This window comes from Thunnus thynnus, chromosome 14 (genome assembly GCF_963924715.1).
Source record: "Thunnus thynnus chromosome 14, fThuThy2.1, whole genome shotgun sequence".
Lineage (NCBI taxonomy): Eukaryota > Metazoa > Chordata > Actinopteri > Scombriformes > Scombridae > Thunnus > Thunnus thynnus.
The window spans coordinates 10,118,203-10,142,474 of record NC_089530.1 but is presented as its reverse complement, the minus strand read 5'-3'; the positions used below and the strand labels follow the sequence as shown (position 1 = coordinate 10,142,474).

The 24,272-nt window shown below is 39.6% G+C and overlaps 1 protein-coding gene across 1 annotated transcript in view; it reads left to right on the top strand.

The window, feature by feature from the left end:
• Positions 1-23,975, top strand: part of tasp1 (taspase, threonine aspartase, 1) — a 28,487-nt gene extending 4,512 nt beyond the window's left edge. Inside the window, exons 5-14 of the mRNA XM_067609729.1 lie at positions 508-628; positions 2,204-2,288; positions 2,373-2,452; positions 2,538-2,644; positions 6,812-6,931; positions 7,709-7,787; positions 12,810-12,920; positions 15,479-15,586; positions 16,346-16,419; positions 22,569-23,975. Coding sequence (XP_067465830.1) covers positions 508-628; positions 2,204-2,288; positions 2,373-2,452; positions 2,538-2,644; positions 6,812-6,931; positions 7,709-7,787; positions 12,810-12,920; positions 15,479-15,586; positions 16,346-16,419; positions 22,569-22,661 — 978 coding nt within the window. The 3' untranslated portion in view covers positions 22,662-23,975. The remainder of the gene's footprint in view (positions 1-507; positions 629-2,203; positions 2,289-2,372; positions 2,453-2,537; positions 2,645-6,811; positions 6,932-7,708; positions 7,788-12,809; positions 12,921-15,478; positions 15,587-16,345; positions 16,420-22,568) is intronic.
• Positions 23,976-24,272: the final 297 nt, after the last annotated feature.

The window sequence follows — 24,272 nt, the reverse complement described above, 5'->3', positions numbered from 1 at the left end:
AGAAGCTACCCAGCCATTTTGTCAAATCAGTGTCAAGATCATTATCTTCGGTGTACAGATTATACAACAGTCAGGCAGATTGACATCAATCTGATTTACAGAGCTTTTTGTTTTTGGTTCATAATGTTGTAAAATATTTTTAATTATCTTGCTTTGATCCTAATTCTGTATTTGATTTTCAATCTATGATTATATTGTTTTTTCTTTCATAAAGCTGTTTCTGCATTAAGAAGTGTTTTCAGGTATTTAAGCAGTGACGCATATTCAGCAGGGTCATCATATTAGTTGTATAATAAAACATATAACTGCAGTACATATGGACGCTTCATTGTCTGAAAATATTGCTGTTACAGTAGGACTTAGAACCATAATAAGAGGTTCCCTTTTTATCTTGGTTTAACTATCTACAAAAGAATTCAAAAGCTTCTTTCAACTTATTAACATTGACAGTATGGCTCATGGTTAATATTTTTTTATTCTAGACTCTGTTGTTTTAATTGTTCTCAGGACTCTCCTTTTACAAACGCTGGCATGGGCTCCAACCTTAACTTGTCAGGGCAAATTGAATGTGATGCAAGCATCATGGATGGGAAGTCGCTGCATTATGGAGCTGTAGGCGCCATTAGTGGTGAGTTACTACACGTGTGTTGATATTTATGTAATATTGCTATGTTGTTGTGGAACTAAAGTTCAGTCACCTGGAAGTATTGCAACACATCAAGCCTCTTTTGCTGATTTAGTTTCTACCATCTCAGAGTTTTCAGAGATTACTGGAGAGAATTGGCATCATAAATTCTTACAATGGGGGACCACCCACATTTTAACTGGAGGACAACCAAGAAATGCTGTTGATATGTATACATCAGCAATCTGACAAACAGTTTTCCTTGAAGGCTTTCAACAAAAGCAATTTTTTTTTTTTCAAGAACTCAAGATTTATTCCAAACAACAGCCCAGGGGTGAAAGCTGGCACTTTTTAGTCCAAAAAACAGCAGATTGTTTTTATTACCATGTCTGCATGAGGTAACAGTTAGGCATATAATTTGTACATGATGAATGAAATTTTCTTGGCTTTGATATAAAATATATACTTGCCAACCTGTGCTTTTCGAAAGGTCGCAGAATTCAGTAAGCTGTTTTTAAATGAATGTTTAAAAGCAACGTAGCATTCATAAGTGTGCTTGTGTAACAAAAGCAAAAAAGGAAAACATCCAATCCTGCACAATTAAGTTAGTGAATATATTGCCTGTGAAAAGAAACAAAGATAATACTGAAAGCATGGAAAATCAACAGAGATATTACAGAAATCCAAACCATATTCACCTGTACTGCGAACCATGGCCTGCAGAGAAAGACTGACCATTCAGTCTTTTGATGACACTTCCATTTCTATTACTTCAAGGGATAACAAATCACTTATAGGTTTCCTCAATTTGTGAAGATCAAAATTGGTTGTCTTTAAATGTGAGGATAACATTTAAATATTATCCAGAGCTGAAAGAAGACAAATTGCACATTGACTTACAGCTATGTATTTGAACTATTTTGGATTTAAAGGTGCAGTGTGTAGAATTTAGTGGCATCTAGCTGAATGGACTTGGCAGAAATGGAATATAATATTCATAAGTATGTTTTCATTAGTGTATAATCACCTGAAAATAAGAATCATTGTGTTTTCGTTACCTTAGAATGAGCCCTTTATATCCACACAGGGAGCGGGTCCTCTTCTATGGAGGCTGCCATGTTGCGCAGCCTTGTTTCTACAGTAGCCCAGAACGGACAAACCAAACACTGGTTCTAGAGAGGGCTTTTCATGTTATTTGTGAGTTCTGCAGCCACCATAGGTAGCTACATGCTTGGAAGGGCAGGGAGAGGAGACAGTTATTTAGTTGATTGCAATCTGCAACCTCACTGCTAGATGCCACAAAGTCCTACACACTGCACCTTTAAGATGGTAGCCATTACAGTGTCTGAAGTGCATCAGCAACTGCTTTTGTATGTCCAACTGGGCACTTAACTATACAGTAAGGAGTTGGTTAAAACTCCTTTCCAGTTCAGGCTATTTATCCAAGAGGAGTTGTTTTTTTATTGATTTGACTAAAGAATTATGTGTTTTCAAAATCTAACCATGATTTGCTTATACCATAATGAAATCAAGTAGTGTGAATTACTAGCCCTGTGATAATTCTGCCTTTTCCTTCAGGTATTAAGAACCCAGTCTTAGTTGCAAATCGTCTACTGAATGAAGCACAGAAAGGGAAACTATCAGCTGGCAGAATACCCCCCTGGTGATTATCATGGTTATCAATTAATGTCTTATTAATGTGACTATATCTCTACTCGTTAATGTTTTGTTTTTTTCCATTTGTCAGCTTTTTAGTGGGGCGAGGAGCACATGATTGGGCTGTCAGCCATGGTATACCACCATGCCCCTCGGAGAAAATGGCTACTAGTGAGTATTTGAGTGAGGAGATTTGAAGGAGAAGTGCATCAACTTGTGTGGATTCAGTCGAATGAGAATATTGTGTCACACACAGAGTTCAGTTTATCTGCCTACAAGAGAAACAAGAGAAAGATGGAGCTGGCAGAGAAAATGGACACAGGACATAATCAGACAAAGAAAAGACGACAATCAAGTGAAAATGTGAGTAGTATTATATCAGTAAATGTCAGATAAATTATTTCAATAGCTTTATGTGTAATTTTGCTCAACTACACCAGTTGAGTTAAAATGGGCCCTCAGTCCCTACTGATTTTATGGCGGTATTCCATGCAGCAAATATGAGAGGTTTAGACCTGACTGTCCAACCAGGGGCATCATTTGCACAAAAACAAAATGTTCTACGCTAGGGGTCGGCAAATAGCGGCCTATGAGCAAAATCTGGCCCTCTACCAAAACTTTTTGGCCACACTAATGAGATCTGAAATTTTCATTTATTGGGCCACATCAAAACTTGAAGACAAGTTTCAGAAATCTATTGTAGAAAAACCAATAAAAATCCAAAGTGCTCTATTAAAAGTAACAAAATAACCACTTCACTTTAATTAAGCAGTACCACTGCAAAAACACAAATACAATTTCTCAGAATTATTAAACCAAAAGGGATTTAGGTCTCACCAACACAAATGATAAGATTATATTGTTTTCTCACAGCAACAGGTGTTGACAAATGACCTATTAAATGCAAAGCACTGAATACACTTACCACTATGTGTAGAGAGAAACAGAACAAACAGACAACAGTGAAGACAATGCAGCAAACACCATAAAACAAACACAAGGGGTAATGTTCTTGGAAGAGACCAAAAGTATTATAGGTACCCTCTGGAGTTTCTAGTAGCGCTATGGAGCTTTTTTTATTTTTTATGAGTGGGTTCTTGTTTTGTTTTAACATGACTGTGGCTGCATCACTTGGTCTATTGTGGCTTCTATTAGTGAGGAAAATTGCATTTATTCCTTCCTCTTCTGTTAAATATTGTTGTGCTTCTTATTCTAACAAGAATCTTAAAAGTTTTTAAAAAATGCAGTGTATGTAGCTTGCACTCAGTTTCTGGACACAAGAAAACTGAATGAAAAAGGCCAAAAATATCAAGTAGAATATGCTATTTTATACAAGGAAGAAATTAATAATTCTCCTTAACTATATCCTGCCAGTTTTGATCTCAGGTTCTTCCAGGGTCATTGAAGGAAATGGCATTACCAGGTTGCAAAGACTGTTTCAATGAATTATTTAAGAAACTAACGAGAGTAAGGGCAAAGTTTCAGTGCCCTGAGCAGCAGCACTAGAGAGCGGCTTGATGATGAGTAGAAAGCAGCTGAGAGCAAATTAATTCTGCTCCCTGCTCACCAGCAGTGGTGCCTGCACAGAGGAGGGTGGGAGAGTTTATCTTGGTTCGGATGTTAATTGTGTTAAATGGACTAAAACGTGTAAACGCCGACAGCCCGATGCGCTCCATTGGACCTGTTTTTTTTACAGTATTATTGTTTATTTAGTTCAGTCACATCAATCCTCAATATTAATGATACTGTATATCCATGAAAAGAAAGACTAACATCCAGGTTGGACTGTTTGTTGACATATGATCAAAAGATTGATTTAAGTGTCAAATGGCTAATTGTCCGAATGAGAGTTGAAGGTTTGAGTTGCCCTCTGTTGTCATCTATCTCTTACATGTTTACATAAACCTGCTAGACCTATTAAAAGATGAATATGTGACCATTTGGTGCAGTCCAGCTACCACAGACCTGGACATAATGGACACTCAGACTGCGACTGCTCACATGCAAGTCATGTCTACAGTTTTAGGGTATTTTACAGTAATTTGGCATCAGCCTTATCTTAAATTTTGCTCCTGCTATTGTCATACAAAGTTAATTAACATATCATAACCTCTTTTTGTATCAAGAATGGTGACCATAAGAGACTTGTTTATTTAACAAAAAACATTTATGCAGCAGGCTTTCATTTTCCTATGCAGTGTTCTTTCTATGTCTCTGTTTTTCTGCCAAGCAATAAAATCTTTCCATCCTTTTTTCAGAGCAATATAGGCACCTGTCTCTTGATGGTGTATAGTTGCAGTGCAATCAAAAGCATATTGATGTAATTCCAAAAATGCCCTTAAGTCTACCCTATTTACTGTGGATTTTTTTCCTCATTTAAGGATCCTGATAAGGAATGACAAGATGCTCTTTGTAGCATTTCGAAATAGCTGGCTCTGGTTCTTTTTGGCCTCTAAAGCCTGGAGACGGGGCTGATTTAGGAGTGCATAAGAAAGATGAGACAGGCTTTTTTTTACTCTGCCATTTCATGGGTTCAGTGAATACTTTGGTTTCTGGTAAGAGTGGGCAGGGTTGGAATACACTTCCATAATGCCATTTAGCACATTCACACTGTAAAACTTTATTTATCTTGCAGTCTGACTCATGATGGTTCACAAACAAGTCACATCCAAAGCAAACTGCAATCAGGGAAGGAAAACAGCTGAGTGAAATCACAATACATTTTTGATGAAATTTGAAGGGCATAAAAGAATGATTCATAAATTTGTCATGCAGTACGTTCTTAATTTTGGAAATCTACTTTCTCAAAGATGATGGTTCTACTTGAAAATGTGGAAGTTTGCACAGAACTTCCTCCATAATCTCTCCTCCTTTAAGTTGACTAAAATTCTCACTTGATAACAATTGTCACTTGAAAATGTCAGTTTGTGTATATACATTACCAGTCCAAATTTTGGACACATCTACTTATTCAAGAGTTTACTGTTTTCTACATTGTAGAACAATACTGAAGACTTCAGAACTAAAAAATAACACATATGGAATCATGTAGTAACCAACAAGTGTTAAACCAAAATATGTTTCATATTTTAGATTCGTCTAAAGTGGCCACCTTTTGATTTGATGACTGTTTTGCACACTCTTGGCATTCTCTCAACCTTTCAACTTTTGCAACAGTCTTGAATGAATTCCCACATATGCTGAGCACTTGTTGACTGCCTTTCCTTCACTCTGCAGTCCAACTCATCCACCATCTCAATTAGGTTTAGGTCAGGTGATTGTGGAGGCCATGTCATCTGACGCAGCACTCCATCACTCTCCTTCGTGATCAAATAGCCCTTACATAGGTCGTTGTCCTGTTGAAAAATAAATTGTCTGCATAAGCGCAAACCAGATTGGATGGTGTGTTGCTGCAGAATGTTGTGGTAGCAATACTTGTTAAGTGTTCCCTGAGTTCTGAATTATCGCTAGCAGTGTCACCAGCAAAGCCCCCCCCCCCACACCATCACACCTCCTGCTGCAAGCTTCATGGTGGGAACCACACATGCAGATACCATCCGTTCACCCTCTCTGCATCTCACAAAGACACGCCTGTGGGAACCAAAAATCTCAAACTTGGAATCATCATACCAAAGCACAGATTTCCACTGGTCTAATATCCATTCTTTGTGTTTCTTGGCCCAGGCAATTCTCTTCAGTAGTGGTTTCTTTGCAGCAATTTGATCATGAAGGCCTGATTCACGCAGTCTCCTCCCAACATAAATGTGTCTGCCTCTTGAACTTTGGGACGCATTGATGTGGGCTCTAATCTGAGGTGCCATTAATCGGCGATTTCTGAGGCTGGTAACTCTAATGAATTTATTCTCTGCAGCCTCTTGGTCTTCCTTTCCTGGGGTGGTCCCCATGAGAGCCAGTTTCATCATAGCATTTGATGGTTTTTGCAACTGCACTTGAAGAAACTTCTTGTTCCTTCTTGCTTCTTTCTTCTTGTTGCTTCTTCTTGTTTGTTTTGAAAGTTCTTGAAATTTTCTGGATTGACTGACCATCATGTCTTAAAGTAGTGATGGACAGTCGTTTCTCTTTACTTAGTTGAGCAGTTCTTGCCATAATTTGGATGGCTACAGTAGTTGAATAGGGCTATTTGCTGTATACCAACACTACCTCAGCACAACACAACTGATAGTCTTAAATGAATTAAGAAGGCTAGAAATTCCACTGGTTAACTTTTGACAAGGCACACCTGTTAATTGAAAACCATTCCAGGTGACGACCTCATGAAGCTGGTTTGGGGAATGCCTGGAGTGTGCAAAACTGTCATCAAAGCAAAAGGTGGTTTGTTTAACACTTTTTTGTTTACTAGATGATTCCATATGTGTTATTCTATAGTTTTGATGTCTTCAGTGTTGTTCTACAATATGGAAAATAGTAAAAATAAAGAAAAACCCTTGAATGAATAGGTGTGTCCAAACTTTTGACTGGTACTGTGTATTTTTTTCTGTTCACTTGACTCTTGTCCTTATGGTGATGTAGGAAAATGGTTCAGGGTGCCTCGACACAGTGGGAGCCGTTGTGGTTGACCTGGAAGGGAATGTAGCTGCAGCAGTGTCCAGTGGAGGCTTGGCCATGAAACATCCCGGCAGGGTTGGCCAGGTAGTCAGGCCCTCTTCTCTTTTTTTCTGTGTCCATGTCTTAATCCACGTTACACCTTCAATATCATGAACCACAATGTGCTATACATTTTCAAGTAATAGCCAGAGCCTTTATTTTACTCAATGAAAGACTGAACCAGGCTTTTATTTGAGACAGACTACTATTACATGCAGTCATTTCAGTGTGTTCTTTTTAGTTGAATGTTTTAGTACCATAATATCTCACTTCTAATTTATCCTTACACGTAGCCGAGACAGTACTATATTTAGAGAACAAAATTATCAGTGTAGTGTCACATTATAATACAGTGCTGAGAATAATTGCAGCTAAAAAAACATCAGGGGTTTTCCTACCTATTCTGTCTGAAGCCAAGTCTTTAATTAGCTAATGCAACTTCTCATTGTAGCCTTAAAAAGACTGAAAGCAGGAGTGCCCCAGTAACCGAATGGTTACCACGCATGCCACATAACTGCAATGTCCCTGGCTTGATTCCAGCCAGGGCCCCTTGTTGCATGTCATAGCCATCCCTCTCTCCCCTTGTTTCCTGTCTGACTCTTCACTGCCCACTATCCAATAAAAAAGGGAGTTATGTGTTTGCATTAATGGAAACTTAATAGCAAAAAAAAAAAAACCTACATTAAAAAATAAAATACTCCATACCAACCGAATTAATGAATCGGTATGATTTATTGTCTTATTGCCTCATTAACACCATTACTGTGTAAACATCATAACTCTTTTGCCTCTAAAATGTCTACATTTCCTCTCTTTTCTCAGGCTGCTCATTATGGATGTGGCTGCTGGGCTGAAAATGCCTGTAATATGAACCCTTATTCTACAGCAGTGAGTACCTCAGGTATACCAAAGCGCACTTTATACAGCCTACTTTGCAGTTGTGTGTGTGTGTAACTTTTCCTCTTATATTTAATGTTTACCATTAGCTTATGTTTTGTTTTGGAGATGATATGAATCAGACACAGATATTTGATACGAGCCCCAGGGAGTCAAGCTTCAAAAAGCCCGATAATACTTTCCGATGACCTCCAACCATTCCCGCTGAGTGATTCTCATCTGTCACTTCCTCAGTTGATTGAGTCATCATTCTCCGCTCTTTGTTAGTCAGCTGCATGCCAGGTGCATTGCAAAGCTCTTTGGATTTGCAGTGACATTTGACATGGGACACCTGCTATGGACGTGCTAGAAAGAGAATCACTGCAGTGCAGTGGAAAGCTTTAGTTTGCAAACTTCAAGTACAGTTTTCTAAGTTCAAATCATCATTTTGTTGGTATAAATGAGTGGTATTATACCTGCAATTAAATCAGTCAAATACAGTTTTCTATAAAGTTATTTTTAAATACTGAAGTTTATGTTACAACATCTCATGCGAGAGGGATCAAGTGGTGATGGTATCAGGTTTCATTTTGCCTGAAGCTATTTATTCACCTTATTTCGCACTGTTAAAATTTCTTTCTGATTTAAACTGAAAACAAAGTGCAGCAGCATCAAAATTTTGTGCAAGTTCACAATAAACAGATACCTCTAGGTGATATGACAGTTCATGATATGCACCTGCTAATACAACATGAAGAAAGAAAGAGAAAAACTTTTAGTTTTGTAGAAAATCTGTTATACATCTTAGAAGTGCATCAGAGATGATCGACTTTAATGCTTTCAAGTTCTACACACACTTAGGACTGCAAACATAATTTGCCTGAACTCATAACTCATTTGTAGACAGCCTCCATCACTCACCCTACTACCCCCCCACCCCCCACCCCCCACCCCACACTACACTCCGTGCCATGGGAATAATTTATAGTCGTCACCTGTCAAGCACTGCTTGTCCCTCTCCCTCTTCTCTCTTTACTGTGCCTGCAGTGTCAGCATCAGGGGGAGGAGTGGGAGGAAGTAGGTGGTTTCTATTGTTTCTCGTAATACAGACTTGGAAAGTTGAACTATGCCAACTGGCAACCCTGCTGGGTTTCCATTGTGGATAATGGTGGTCATCAAGGTTTAAGGTCTGACAGTTTGTTAAAGGTTGTCAATAATTTACCAGAGGAAATCAGAGCTATTGAAACAGCTCTGGTTATTTCAGATACTATCATAACACATTTACTACATAGAACAACGCTGTTGAAATAGGTGTGCAATGATATAAAGATTGCAAAGAGTGCAGTAGATAATTAAGTCCCCTCGAGTATAAGCTCATATATAGCAGACAAGATTTTAATTTTAATGCAACAAGACCAATCTCTGTCTATTGTGTTCTTTATTTTTATATAAACGTAAACAATTCCAGTGCAGAACAACTTCAACTGAAGTGGTTGGATGGATGGTTTGATTGAAAGCATCTGACACTGCTGGGAAGTATTTTTGTCTTTGGATTACCCAGAGTAACTTGCCCTTTAAAAGAGACTTTGTTGTTCAGTTTTTCAAATGTAAATTTTTAATGCTCTGAGCACTGTACATGAAATTCCATTTACCACCATTACACTGGAATGGCAGGAGAAAACTCAGCAGCAGATATCTGCATTCCCACCTCCTCTCTCTCTCAGTCTCTGGAGTGTGGAAGGACAAGTATAAGGAATACGGAGGTCAGAGTGGAGAGATGGTGAAGGGTACTGACATACTCAACACTTCCATATAAAAAAGACAAATGTTTGTATTGACTGAACCCTGGCCATCACTGCACCAACCTGTCTGGTGAAAGTGAACTTCTTTTGGCAATAGAAGGGAAGTTTGTGATTAAAAATGCGTCCGCCTTTACAGCTCTGCACGTAGAGAAACAATATCGACTTCCTTCCTGCTTCCGTCCATCTTCTGCTGACACGGCAAACACAGGAGCAGAGAGGCAATCTCCTGAAGCTCTTTTAGGGTATAAATTAATACAGAGTAGTCATTGGAACAAAGACATCCTTCCATTTTATTCTTCTGCCATTTTAAAAAGGAGTTGCATTTTTCCTTGACATATTTAACATATACAACCATACTAGGAGAGTGCATGCCTCTTGTAGTTGAAAGAAAAATTTCTGGTTGTGAGATGTATGGTTTTGAATGTGAGGAAGAGAGGCTATATCAGCCCACTTCTTTAAGATGCATAGACATTTGTCTGCAACATAGCTTCTGGGGAGCATTAAAATCTTTTGATGTGGATCTGTAGCCTAATGCATCTCAGTGCAGAGAGCTGATTTGATCAGACAGGCTGAAGCCGGAGTCATATGTACTTGGACCACTGAGATTGCCGGCATTTTCCACCCTTACAGCTTGCTTGAATGAATGATCACCAGCTATACATGTTATGTTATATAATTCTATACACACCTTATACTCATAGGCACAGTTTTAAATGATCCAAATATAGTGTACAGAAAAATTGTTGCAGTTGTTGAAAATCAGATATTTCTTTGAAGCCAAAAATTTTCTGAGGTGAAGTTTTATTACTTAATCTGTGTTTGACATAGCCGCAGAGGAAAATGCTGCCATAAATTTAGATCCTGTAGATTTATATCTATGATCGCACAAGATGCCAGTTTGGTGAAGAAGTCCTGTCACTTACTCGTGGTCTGCTACTTAAAGGTGATTTCTTCCTTTTTCAAATTAAATTACTAGCAGTATAAGACGATCTTGGTTAATCTATTATTCCAGTAGATGAGGTGTAGATGTTTTGCTCTGTATATATTTTCATCTCATCCTCCGTCTTCCTACAGTATATTGTGGCTATGCCTTTGATGTTAGCAAAAAAAAATCTTTCCTTATGGGGATGGAGAGCATAATGTGTGTTCCAGTACGACACCTGTTTTTAATTTCCTTACATGAAAGGCATTCCCATCAAAAGAAACAGAAAAAACAATAATTTTCATCCTGACACGAGGACTATGATCCTCACCCTATATGTCACTCTTCCTTCCCGTCACCCCACCACCCCTTAACCCATCCACCCACCCACCCACCACCTCCTCTTCTCTAATTTGTTTTGCAATATGCGGCTCATGTGGGTCTCTTGTTTTATATGCGTTGGCTGCTTCGTCTGGCCTTTACTTTGCTGTGGCCAGTTAGAGTACAGCTCACAAACGTCACTGTTTACTCTCGCTGTTGTTGGCTGTCACGTACTGTGTCTCAGTTTGTCGGCCTTTTTCTTTTTACATTTCTCTTCCATGGAGTTGTTGCTGTAGTGTGGGCTTCTTGCTGCAGCTCTACTTCAACTGTGTAAGTGCTGCCATAATATCCAGTTCCCCTGGGACTGAGCGGTTTACGGTAAACTCAGTACAAAAGGCACAGTACCTGGCCAATCCGACATTCTGCTCTCGTTAAAAAAGAACTTCAAATTGCTCCAGGCATCTGGTCTCCACAGTTACGGACCTGCATTCAGTTTTGTTGTAGTTACCTGATATTTTATGGGGACTTCATTTGTGTTTACAGAAACAACAAGGCTATATTCTTAAGTCTTTATGGGGTTTTACTGGAGCTTTTGCCAAATGTGTTTTGTTTTCACATTTAGATTTCTTGTGTTTTTCCTGAGTACAGGTAGACTACATTTGAGAAAGACCATATGTAAGAATTCAATGTGCACTCAATAACTGTCTTTTTCTTGGCAATTATAAGATAATAGTGTTAGTTTTAGTCCTTTAAGCAATAAGTAGCATTTTATTTAAGATATAAAAAAAGCACACCTGCTATGTTTTGACTTGAAATTTGTAGAGGGGAAGGTGAGACATTCGCTCAGGCTGCCCATGCTTTTTATGGCTCCTGGTTTGCTTAAATGCCTAACAAAACACTTTGTTTCTCTCCTTGGACTTCTCTTAACACTACATGTGGTATGACTGACGAGCATTGAATAAATTCAGAGGAATAGGTTTGGCCATGAATAAAATGTTCTCACACAGTTCAACACACAACTTCTATGTATACTGCAGTTTTGTTTCTGTGGACTGAAAGAAAAGATACAGTGTGTCAAAGCCTTTGCACATAAGTTTGTTAGTTTTGTATTTGGCATGCAGTCACTTATGACAACTGTTTCATGTCTTAAGTCCCTATAATAATAATATTAATAATAATTTTTTTTTTTTTACCCTTCACAATGAATAATATTTTTGATGTTTCACCATTTAAACTGGGAAAATAATGTTTCTAAAATGTATATGATGGTAATATGTAAATTGATCACTAAGTAACATAAAATTGATGCACAAATTTATTTTACAAGTATGCATGCATGTACTGCCACACATAGCCCGCTAGAGCACACAGTTTACAGAAGTGGAATTAATACTGGATGGTTGCAGTTTCAAATTCCCAGACCAGCTGTGAATCTGGGCAGGGAAAACTGAGGGAGAAACACGTTCTCCTTCAGCAATTACTGTCAGTGTGCCCTTGAGCAAGGCATCTGTACTTGGCAGCCTCCAGGTGCTGTCATCTTTACCTGAAATAATACAGCTTAAAGGCATCACACCGAGGAGTACATGCCAAAATGACTGCAGTAGCGCTAAATCTTTTGTACGGGCTGAAAAAGCTAATCCTTTAATTCTGCAATATTTTCCATTACGTCACTTAATAACCAGATATATTGGCAAAATGTGATCTTCTTAACAAATTTTGAATATCAAAGCATAGTATTACAAATGGTAATCAAGAAGTGCTCTTACGTACTGATCTCAAAATTCACTTCAACATCAAGACATGATTAATACCATACACAACTGATGTTTTAACGGTCCAATTTTTTATTTGCCGTAGATACTTGGGCGTAAGTTTGTGCTGCATGTGCTACTACTCTCTCAAAGTCGACTCACTGCAATTCTGATTGGAGACTTGCAACAAAGGATAGAGTTGATACAAGCTTACGATACATTTTTAGCTGTGTCTGTCTGTCTTTTGCCAGGCTGTGGAGAGCATCTGATTCGCACCATGCTGGCACAGGAATGCTCTGCTGCCATGCAGTCTGAAGATGCCCACCAAGCACTGCTGGAGGCTATGCAAAACAAGTTCATCAGTGAGTCCCCCTCATGTAGCCTGATTCACACTCCTTTCCACACCCACTGATTTGTCAGCTAACAATGTGTTTGTGAAAAACCCAATTAGGCACAGAGAGAATTAAACTAACAGACAGATGTTGCATAACATAAGGAAGAAACTAACAACTGGAAACATTGGAAATAATAGAATCAGAGGAGAAGTCTTTTGATTTATGGTTAGTTTTCACTGTTTAAACAGGGCTCTCAAATGTTCCACACATTATAGTTGAAAGCCACAGATAATTTTAGAAGACATAATTGTTTTGTTGAAAGTTCATGTGGAGATGTAATTTTTTTTTTTTTGCCATATTCTCAGAAGTGGGCAATTTTAGAAAAAGTCTTGTTAACTGTGTTTGCTGCGCCTGTGAATGACCACTGGGACAGCTCCGAGAAGACAGAGCAGAGGAAGAAAGGACATGTGGAAACATGTGGTGGTTTCTGCCTTGTTCTGGCCTCCTTTAGAAGTCCGTCCCAGTTTGGCTTTGTCATAGACATCTGTAATACCAAGACGTTTTGGACAGGCTGGATGAAGTCAATTTGAAGTTAATTCTTCTGTTGTTTCCTTTCAAGGCGCACATTAAGTTAAACAAAGCTCCATAAATCCTACTTTAGGAGGAGCAAAGATAACAGTGTCTCAACTTAAGTCACATGATACATTTAAGGCAGGTTCTCTATATTCAATATCTATGTATTACCATCAGTTTTTTTACATCTGCTTGTGTAATACAGTGAGTCTCATGGTATGGTAAACCTGTCACACACACACACAAATACTCAAAAATGGTTTAAACCCATACATTTAGGGCCCTTTCACACCTACCTCATTTGGTCCAGACTTTCAGACTTTTCAGTTTGATCCAAACCAAAATTACAGGTGTGAAACCTTCCCCAGACCACAGTCCGGACCAAACAGCCGAACCTCGGTTGGATCAAACTGAACAATGGTACGGTTGGTTTCTAGTGTGAAAACATTTTGGATGGTTCGGACTTTTGGACCAATTACAGGAAGTTCCAGTAGGGTATCCTCATGGAAAAAGAAAAAAAAGAGCTGCGTTAGCAGAATGGGAAATATGGTCCGACGATGTTAAAAAAAGTCAACTGGAACAAAATGCCAACACTTTCCAGATATTTTCGGAGAGGATGAGAAAGAGAGGATATGAGAGGACTGGAGAGCAGTGCCACCTGAAGATAAAGAAGCTGTAGTATGTATAGTATAATGATATAATAGAGTCACAACAAAATCTGTTCATTCATTTATCTCCACTAATCCAAACAGTGATAAAAGGCTACCCACTGAATTGACAACACACCTACGTCAGACACACACCTGTGTACAAACCAATCTATGTCAAGTATAGGGAGACACAGCCCACATAGGTGATGATGACAGGACGTAGGTATGTCAGGTAAAGTTCTTTAGTGCATCCACATAATTGCAATGTGAAACCAAAGCTAACCAGATCAAAAGTATACAATATAACAAAAACATTAACCTTGGTTCAGACTTTCAGGTGTGAAAAGGCCCCTAATCTTTTAGTTGATATACAGTTACAGTCAAAAATTTGGATAAGCAAGTGTGTCCAAACATTTGATTGGTACTATAGGTTAAATACTGGTGAACATTAAAGCAATAATTGATTTGTTCTCACATTTATAACATGTAGAAATGTCAGTGTTTAACATGATAAATTTAAAAGCCTTTTAAATTGTACAACAAATACCAGGATTCTGTGTGAATGTTTCCTAGCTATATACTAAAAAAAGTTTATTTTTTATTAGAGTGAAGGGAACATTACAGCATGGAACTAAAATCAGTGTGAAATGCAACAAAGAAACAATGGCACGCAGACACAACAATATATTCATCAAAGGCACCAATTGGTCCTGTTTTCCTTCAACTTGTTGCTGTCTTGACATGCTGTAGCTGTTCTTGGTCTGCTCTTTTCCAAACCGAGCCCTCTTTTCTTTTATTGCCTCACACTTATCTGCCAAGTTTTTTTTTGTCTACATGACATCTCATTCAAGCGTACCTGTGCTAAGTCAAGAAGCAAGAAGTTCTCATACCACACAATTATGTTTTCTGTTTCTGTTTTTAAAAGTACGCTTTAAGGTCTTTGAGGGTTATTTAGCCGGATGTTTTTCTTTACATTAAATATTGTGTTACAGAGAATGGGGAGTTAAAAATTACAATACCTGTCATTGACCTATTATGTACTAAAACATGCCCATACAAATGGGCTGAAATATTTTTTTTATTTAACAGTCTGCTAAATAAAAAAAATACATCAGGACAGAATAATTGCTTTCAGTTGTTTAACTTGGCCAGACAGGCAACTAGAACAGAGGGATTTTCTTCTCATAGATCACCACGATTTGATTAAATGGGCTGTGTTTTGTCTCGTCCATACATGTGTTATTCTTGGTTCGATGTGTCGGAGTGGAGAGACTTTATTGACTGAGGTAAAACTTGTCATTTTGTACCATGTTTATGCCATGTTCAGTCATCTCAAGTGTACTGTTTTCTTTGCATGTCCAGGCTCACCCTTTCTGGCCAGCGAAGATCGTGTTTTGGGTGGAGTAATTGTCTTGCGGTGCTGTAGATGTGTGGAAGCTCAGCCATCTCAAAATATTCAGGGTATACTGGGTAAGACATTAATCATTTCAAGCCAGATCATACCCCACACCAGAGCTGATGGTAGGCAAAAAATTTGGCTGCTAATATTGAAAAATCTATCATCAGATAGTCAGGAGGAGGGGGGAGGAGGCACCGTGGATTTCCTGGCGGGTGGTCTGTGTTTTAACTTGCACAATCAGGCTCTGGTTTCACACCCTTCATCTCAGATTCAAACAGAGACCTCCCACTACGGAATCAACCGCTAATCTTCAGACAAGTGGAGGCCTTCTGAATACTGCCCAGTTTGGCTGATTGTGTTGGTGGATCTGGTTTCTCTACCTGGAGCTTCTGAGAAAGCTCCTTTCTTTTTCGCAAAGCTACCGTCATGGAATGTGATTTAATCTCAGTTCTGAAAGAGAAAGTCAGAATCTGACAATTCACCGGGGGGAAAAACAAGACATCTGGGTTTTATCTTTGCCATTTGCCCTTTGTGTTGATGACATGATGTATATTGAACCCTCAGTTCCAAACATACCAAAACCTGTAGATGAGTTTAAGTTCACTTAAGTTCTTGATTTGAAATTGAAAATGACGGCAGATGACCAGTGAAGTGCCATTAATGAAATATATGTCAGCTTAACTGATAACATGTTTCAAAGTACCACTTGAACATAGTCTCTTTTCTCCCCACACCCTTACTCTGCCCCCTTTATATTATTAAAATAATATACTTTTGATGTGTATTTATGTTGCTCTGTTTTTAACATTTTTATCTGTGTATTTCCACAGTGGAGTTCCTATGGAGTCACACCACAGAGAGCATGTGTGTTGGCTACATGTCTGCCCAAGATAGCAAAGCAAAGGTAAGTTCACCAATCAGCTTGACAAGCAACATTAACAAATCTTTAGCAATGTACCGGTATGGGTGCTTGTTCGTATTACTGTTCATAAGATTTAGAGTATCATGGTCCAGTGGCTTGAAGATAAATCAGGCATGTTTTTTCATAATTTATGCACTACCTTGTCTCCTGTCTTGACTTCCAGTGTGAGACATAGACTTGAACTTGAGCACATGTCAGAGTCTAAGTTGATTTGACAAATAGTCCCTGATAATGTGTTGCGCCTGATTTGAATTCTGGATACTTGGAAAGCCTTTTCCATGTGTTTTTCCTTTACCTGCTGGTGGGAGACCATCTTGTTCATTTTTGCAATTCTTCCCCATTTTTCTAACCTGACGCGCCAGATGGTTTGTTACACAGAACCATCTGAGAAGTCGTCCTTGGAAACTGTTAAGAAAAGGGCAGGCACTTCAAAAAATTACTTGGCAGGTGATTGGATGAACCATCTGTCTATCATCGTCTATCACCATCTTACCTTGCGAGGCAGCTGGTTTTGCAAGATCACAAGATCACGCGAGCATCCTCATAAGACGCTGATTGGTGGGAACCACTGGTGGTTCGAACACAGGCATATAACTTGAAGCCTAACAAGATCGATTCTCGTGTGATTCGAATGCCAAATTCCCTATCAACTGCAGGCCTTGTCACTGCTTCCTCACTTCCTATTATATACCAATGTTTGTCACTGTTTGTCACTTGCCTGTGATGGGCTTGATCCAAAGGGTTTAATACGTAGGTTTGTGCTATTTTCCCCAAATCCCACTCCCAGTTGAATTCCCAACCAGTAGCGCTTGCTAGTCCAGTGATGACTACATAATCCTTCCCCAACTTCCCTCCTGCAACAAGCCAGAACCCAGGTCCCCGTGGTTGTAGACAAGAATTTTTCCCCTGCACCACCTGTGCATGCTGCCTTGTTTGGTATGTAGTCTGCTGATGACCTTGGCTGTTGGGTTATGGGACTTAAAATCTTTGCAGAACTCTTTTAAATACTCTTTTTACATTTACAATTTTGAGGAAAGAAATTACTACATCAATAAAGTTTGAGATTAGCTTTATTTAATAAAAATCATTAGCATCATTCACGAATGCATATATTGTGTAATTTGAATCAGTGTGGCTTCATAAGCAACAGTGATTAATGCTCTGGTCTCCTGGCTCTGAGTGGAGTGCCAGCTCAGACTGATTTGTTTGGCTAATGTATCTCTGTCACTCTGTATGAAGAGAGGGCACTGTTGTTCAAGCCTGGTTCAGATTTCAAAGTGTTTGTTCTCCGTCCCGCCTCCCTGCCCCCTCAGCCGTTGTCTTTTGGTCTATCTCATGTCACGCCCCCTCTCTGGCCCTACCTGAACCTAAAGTACCATAAAGTTTACTGAAAGTCATGCACCACCGGGGATATCAGTATCAATCTGCATATTTGTGCTCTGTGTATTGGGCTTTGTTGTGGAATGTGAGCGTGCAAGCTCTCCTTTCACGCCTGTGCCAACGTAAAGAGGTGAGCAGAACACAGTGAACCCTGTATTGTTCAGGGGCCCTTCAAATCACCAAACTCTGCTGTTGTTTGTAGTTTTCTGTTTTATTTGCATAATACATAATGTGTATAGTTGGAAGTTTAGCAGGCATTTGAGGAGGGCTGTATTACTGGTGGCATATATAACTAGAACCAGTCACCCAGAATCACTTCATTAATATATGCATGAAAGATGTTTCTAAAATGAATGTGTTCAGTGGGCTCAGATCCGGGAATGTTGTCTGTCAGTAGTGGTTTCTGGATCTCTTGGGAGAGGGTATCCACTTCCTCTTGAGGAGCCATTGGTGACATAGTGATATTGTAGAGTGCAGCTCAGAACACAGCTGCTCCACCAAACCTGCCTCTGCTCCATCGGAGACAGAGCAGCTAGTAGCGGGGCAGAGGCTACGAAGCTCCCATGTGCCTCTGTGGCTCTCACCATCTGCATACCAGAGTAGCTGGCTGTTCTGTCCTTCAAGCCTCCAGTCTGGGTGCAAAGCTAAATTTTACCCCATTTTTCCTCCCAGAGTTGCTTCCCAGCTGAACCCAGAATTGGCCTCCTTTCACTGCTAACACATCGTCCATTGAGCGGATGGCATAGCGTAGGGCATCTGTTTTCCCTTCCGTCTTTATAGTTCAAAAAGGCCACGATGGGAACGTTAATGCGATCAGGCTCCAGTTATGATGCCTGCTGTCTGTAGACTCTGTCTAGAGAGTGATTGGTATGCCACAGAGGCCCAGGAGGTGGCACCTGGTCTTGATGTCAGACATCAGATCTGCGGGGAAGTCCTACTTCATAGACGGAGCAAAGAGGATTGGAAGAAGTGCACAATGCAGAGTCTAGAGAATTATACTACAGTGCCAACCCTAACAGATGAGGGTTGATGATAGTAACAAAGCTGGGGCCTGACGGGCAGTACTTGAATGACTGTGTTGTCATAGGTACTTGCTGAAGAAAAGTTGATGTGGACTGGTGTTCTGCTGCACTTAGATGGGTTAACCGAATAATTAATTCTGATTTAAGCATTTACACATTTTGTTGCAAAGATAAGTGGATAAATGTATAAAGCCACAGACATCCACAGCCTCAGCTGCTATTCTACTGACATTCCTCCCATTCCTATTAGCATCCCACTGGGCATTGCTAACCATCCAGTCAGAGTCCATATTCCGTTGACCTTCTGTGATAAGAACATGAAAGGGCTGATGCACAGGAGTATTTAGTACAGAGGTCAGACTGGATTTGTATTGTAGCAGATTTACTTCTCTTCCACTGTTTTTTATACACTCAGATCCATATGTGTATATTTTTTCTGACAAATGACAGCTTCGTAAACCCAGGAGAGCAGTGAAGCATGCTATAGCTCAGTAAAAAATGTGTTTGACGTCAGGCCAACTTCACAGACATCGGGCTGGCAGCTCCTCTCAGGTTTTTCTTACTTTTCAATCAGATGTTTGTTTCTGGGGAAAGTTGAGTCTGTATCCTAATCATTTTGACATTGGACTGTAAAATAGCTATAAAACAGCAGCGCTACACAGGGAGAGCATCTGGTTTCATTCAAACACTCACCTGTGTTTGCACTGGAGAGGACATCAAAACATCAGGCCGTGTTTTAAAGAGCTCCACAAAGCTGCATGGACAGGCCGGTGGCGGCGCTTCTGAAACAGTTAGACTATTGTTTTATTGTTTGTCATGATTGGACAGATGAAAGAGAAGTGTAGGATCCACAGCACCACCAGCATGGCTCGGTTCCCTCCTCCTGGACGTCATTACCACTATAAAGCTTTCACTGCTCAAATTGTGTAAGGCCAGAGAAAATCAAATGGCATGCAATTCGGGCACCCTGGATATTGTCTGCTTTGTATATTACATGACAAATGTCTTTTATTATGGTACATTTTGTTTTTATTATCCATCTCACATGGAGAATAAATAGCATATGTTTGTTTTTTTTATTTTTTTACTCCGAAAGAGAAGAATGTGAAAACCACAACACAAACACAGCGGCATAGTCATAGAGCTAAATTTATCCTTTGGCGTACACTGTGGTGTTAATGTGTGGCTTCTCTAGCTCCTAAACACATTCATATCACCAAAGAATGTTGTTTTTCTCCGACAGATACAATGAAACTGTGTTTTTCGCGTTGTGTTTTGACTCAGCCGTCGTCCTGTCATGTGGTCACTTCAGTCACTGGGTGACAAGCTGACAACAGGCTGACTGTAGGTTTGCGTGTCTTCATTTTCTTTTTTCTGTCCATCTAGTATAGCTATCCTGTAATTCCACATTTGACACTGACTGGATAATTGTTACTCTGCCTTTGTAAACACGGATTCATTAAAAAAGTACGTCAAAACATACGTCATGATACGGTACCTTGTAAAGTTCTTGAGATCGATGTCACTCCCACCAACAGACAAGATTAAAATCACTATAAATCGGTGCTTTCAAATAGTGTCTGATCCTGAAACATCCTCACCGCTGTGGCCGTGTAACCTGGAGTTCTGTACTGGCACCATGGCTTTGGGAAGACACGTGTTGCTTTCAGTACTGTGTACTGAATCACTTGTTTGGCTTAGTAAGCTTTTGACTCTTCCTGCTTATTCACTCATGTTGACCATTGTCAGATTGAATCAATATGTGGTACAAAGGCTGCATGTCGGGATGAGGTTTAGGAAGCATTGGTATCATTGTCATACACAGCTTTCCTGCAAATTATATGATGTCATACTGCTAATTCTCAGCTATGTGTTCAAGCTGGTTAGAATTTAAAAGAACATGGCAAAGCTCTTTTCTACTGACGTGCAAACATCAAAAGGAGAACATTCATCATGTCACCATTAGTTGATTATGACTCAGTTATGGACCTTCACTTGAAAACAGTTTTTAAAAGTCCTTTCTTTAACCCCACCCCCAGAAGATGAAGGGAAGAAGATGAACATAGAAAGGGGTATTGGAAGCATAATAGCCCCTGAGAGTGTTGCCATGTGTGCGTGGCCTTGTCTGGCTGTTGTCCCATTGTAGTGACAGTTGCCCTCAGGGTGCCAGGGGCCATAGTTCAGGCCTACACAAAAAAAAGGAGTCTTCTAGAGATGGGTGCTCCCTGGGACTGGAGGAGTGATGTCAGGCCCATTCAGTGGCCTGCTCAACAAGTGGAGGGACTCTTCCCCCAGGGCTGGAGCCAGTGTTAACCTCTGTGGAGAGAGAGGAAGGCGGATAACAGTCATTATTGGCACAGGGAGAGTCAAATCACCTTTGATCCTCCAGTGGAAGTATCACTCCCGTCTTCACAGCTGTGTTTGCCCCGTACCTCCTCCTCTTACTCCTCTCTGTTTCTGCTCAAACACATAACACTAAGAGTCTGTTCCCTTTCTCCACTTACTCCGTCTCTCTATAAATACCCACTTCGCATCCTCAGACTTCAGGGGTACTCACTGATGATGCAACAGTAGTAGTCATATGTTCTTGGAACACTGGAAACTACTGGTTGTTCAAATTGTTTTCACTAATAGTATGCTTTAATCCCTTCTCAGCAAAATAACATAGCTCTTCACCAAGCAATAAAATAAGGATTTTTAGTGTAATATAGAAGGTTCCTGACTGATATTTAGCATTTTTACTCTAAATTCCACTCCATGAATTGTAACCTGATTGTGATGGAAGGGTTTGGGTGCCCCATAACCCTGAGCTGTGGTGTCCTGGTACTGTCTCCCAAAGAGAATTGGCCACAGTCTTGGTCTTGGAGTCTCTGGGTGAGGTCTGGGAGCATAGTCCTGCAGGGGACCTCAATTTTTGGGTTGAAATGTGAAGAAACCTGAAGGTGGTTGTTGGGAAGAAGAGTCTGTCTGATCTGGATCGTAGCGCTACTTTGTTATCAGACTTTCTGGTCTAGCCATGGACGTTGCCATACAAACGCCATGTTTGAGCGTAAGGATGTTCAGAAGTGTAGTTTGTTTCACAACACCATAGACCAACGAATAATGGTCAACTTTGAAGTTGATAGTATGTCTTGGACACTCAAGTGAAGAGAGACACAAAGCTGTTAAGAGTTGGATTAGGTGGCGTGTTGGCCCACCCTACAGACCCGCTAAACACAAACGTTTAGTGAAGGGAACATCTGGCACAGACGCTTGTATGCAAGGTCTTCAAATCCTATTCCTGAAGAATCTCCTGCATCCACTGACTGTGGCAGCTGCTTAGAATTGTGGCAAGAAGGTCATCAACGTGAAAAATGCCTTTGGGCACCAGTGGTGGAGGCAGGGCAATAACACTGACTCAAAAAACAAGATGATCAATCCTGTCTCATGGTATTATAATGAAATAATAAACCCTGCAACTCATATATATATATATATATATATATATATATCATGGATCATATTTTCACCAGTACCTGGTAACTCTTTATATTTAAGCGCTATTTTTGGTTTAAGTGCCTGCTAACAAAATTTAATCAAATTTTATGTCAAATAATATCTTACATCATCTACATCAAATGATCAAGACTCCATTAATGTGTCCTTTTCCCCAAGTAGCCTTGCCCTGTATGTATATCTTTGCTTGGTTGTTTTTCTCATTGTGTGTGTATCCTCTTTTGTTGCCTACAGACGCACATATCCAGACTACCACCTGGTACCGTTCCTGGCCAGTCTCTGGCCATTGAGGGAGGTGTGTGTCGACTGATGAGTGTAGCGGAGTGAGCCGTATTCGCCTTTCTCCAGGGCTTCTTCAGCAATACTCCAATACAAACCCTTCCAACCACGCACACACAGACACACAGACACACAGACACACAGACACACACACACACACACACACACAGAGACATACCTTTGTGATGCTAGAAGTAATAAGCTTTAGCTGTTTTAACAGGTTTCCAGGAGGGAGGGGTGTTAGCTTCTAGTTAGTGCACTTACAGGACTTCCTGTTGCCACTGTCTGCCTACAGCATGTACTCTATGCCAATTTACACCCCCCTAAACTCTCCAGTGTCACCTGGATTAGACTTGATGCACCATTGCCTTGATGCACCATTTTTTCTTTGTTACTCTTTTCCAACTAAAAGTGTTGTCCTTCCTTTTGTATATAAGCTATGATTTAGGTAAACAGGGTGGATGTTCATGTTATTTTGTATTGCTGAACAGATGTGACTATTTTCAAACTTTTAGGAATATAAAATGCAAGACCTTATTTTGTCGTTAAAATACTTTTCAAGTATAAAGGATGTCATTATGCACCTTGTGGAATACCTGCTACTCAAGATAACTGTTGTGAATGAAGCATTTATAGCTGTGAGAGTTTGAACAGTGATGATGAAAGCAATTTATAATGTTAAACATGTACAGACCAACTTCCATGTACTCACACATATTAATCCTCCAGCATACTGTATAATGTAGCATTTATGTGCATCTTAGATCATGATGAGTTTTATAAATATTACAGCCATAGAATTTGCTTTGCTATGATTGTTTTTAAAATGTGAACACACAGCTATTGCATGTACAAAAAAAAACCTCCAGTAAGCCACTTTCTGTTCTCTAACAGGCGTAGAGTCATCAAGAAGCAGGAAGCTATGCACTTCCAGAGTGATGCTGATACTATAGCGCTCAGGTAGCAGTAATTGATCCCACCGCCAAACATGACTGTTAGTCATCATTTAAAAACACAATTTATATTTGTAGAGTCACATTGACAGACATGTATTTTCTTGTTTAGAGAGAAAAAGGACCGCTAAAAACTAATTTATGCATTTTTAAGCCCATCAAATGGTGCTGTTGAGAACTGTACTTGAAAAGAGTAAAGGTCTAACTAAATTGTTACTTTTGTCGGGATAATCAGTTTCTCTGATTTTGCTGTTTAACTCAGTTACTAATAAGAATTCCAACAAAACCATAATAGAGCTTGTCTAATCTTTACTTGAAAATGCAACTAATATAAAATGTTATAAGCTATGGAAATGATTGCACAGCTCTCTACAGTGCTTGAAAAGTAAATAAAATCTATGTTGCTACATTTCTGTGTCTAACTGTCTTTAGTCTCTTAAACTTCATGACATGAGACATTTTCTTTGAATTGTACTGTTTCTTCTCCAAAAAAGACATACATTGCTACTGGGAGAGCAGTTTGTGTAAACCATAACAGACAGCATAAATATCATAATCTGAACTGTGGACTGCCAAAAATGTATAGTCTGGGAATAAATTACATGCTAGACAGTAACTGATGTGGAAAAAAGAATCCTGCAGAAGGAGTCCTGAGCATTGAAACTTCTCAGCATGTGAAAAAAAATATTGAAGTCTATGTTTGTTG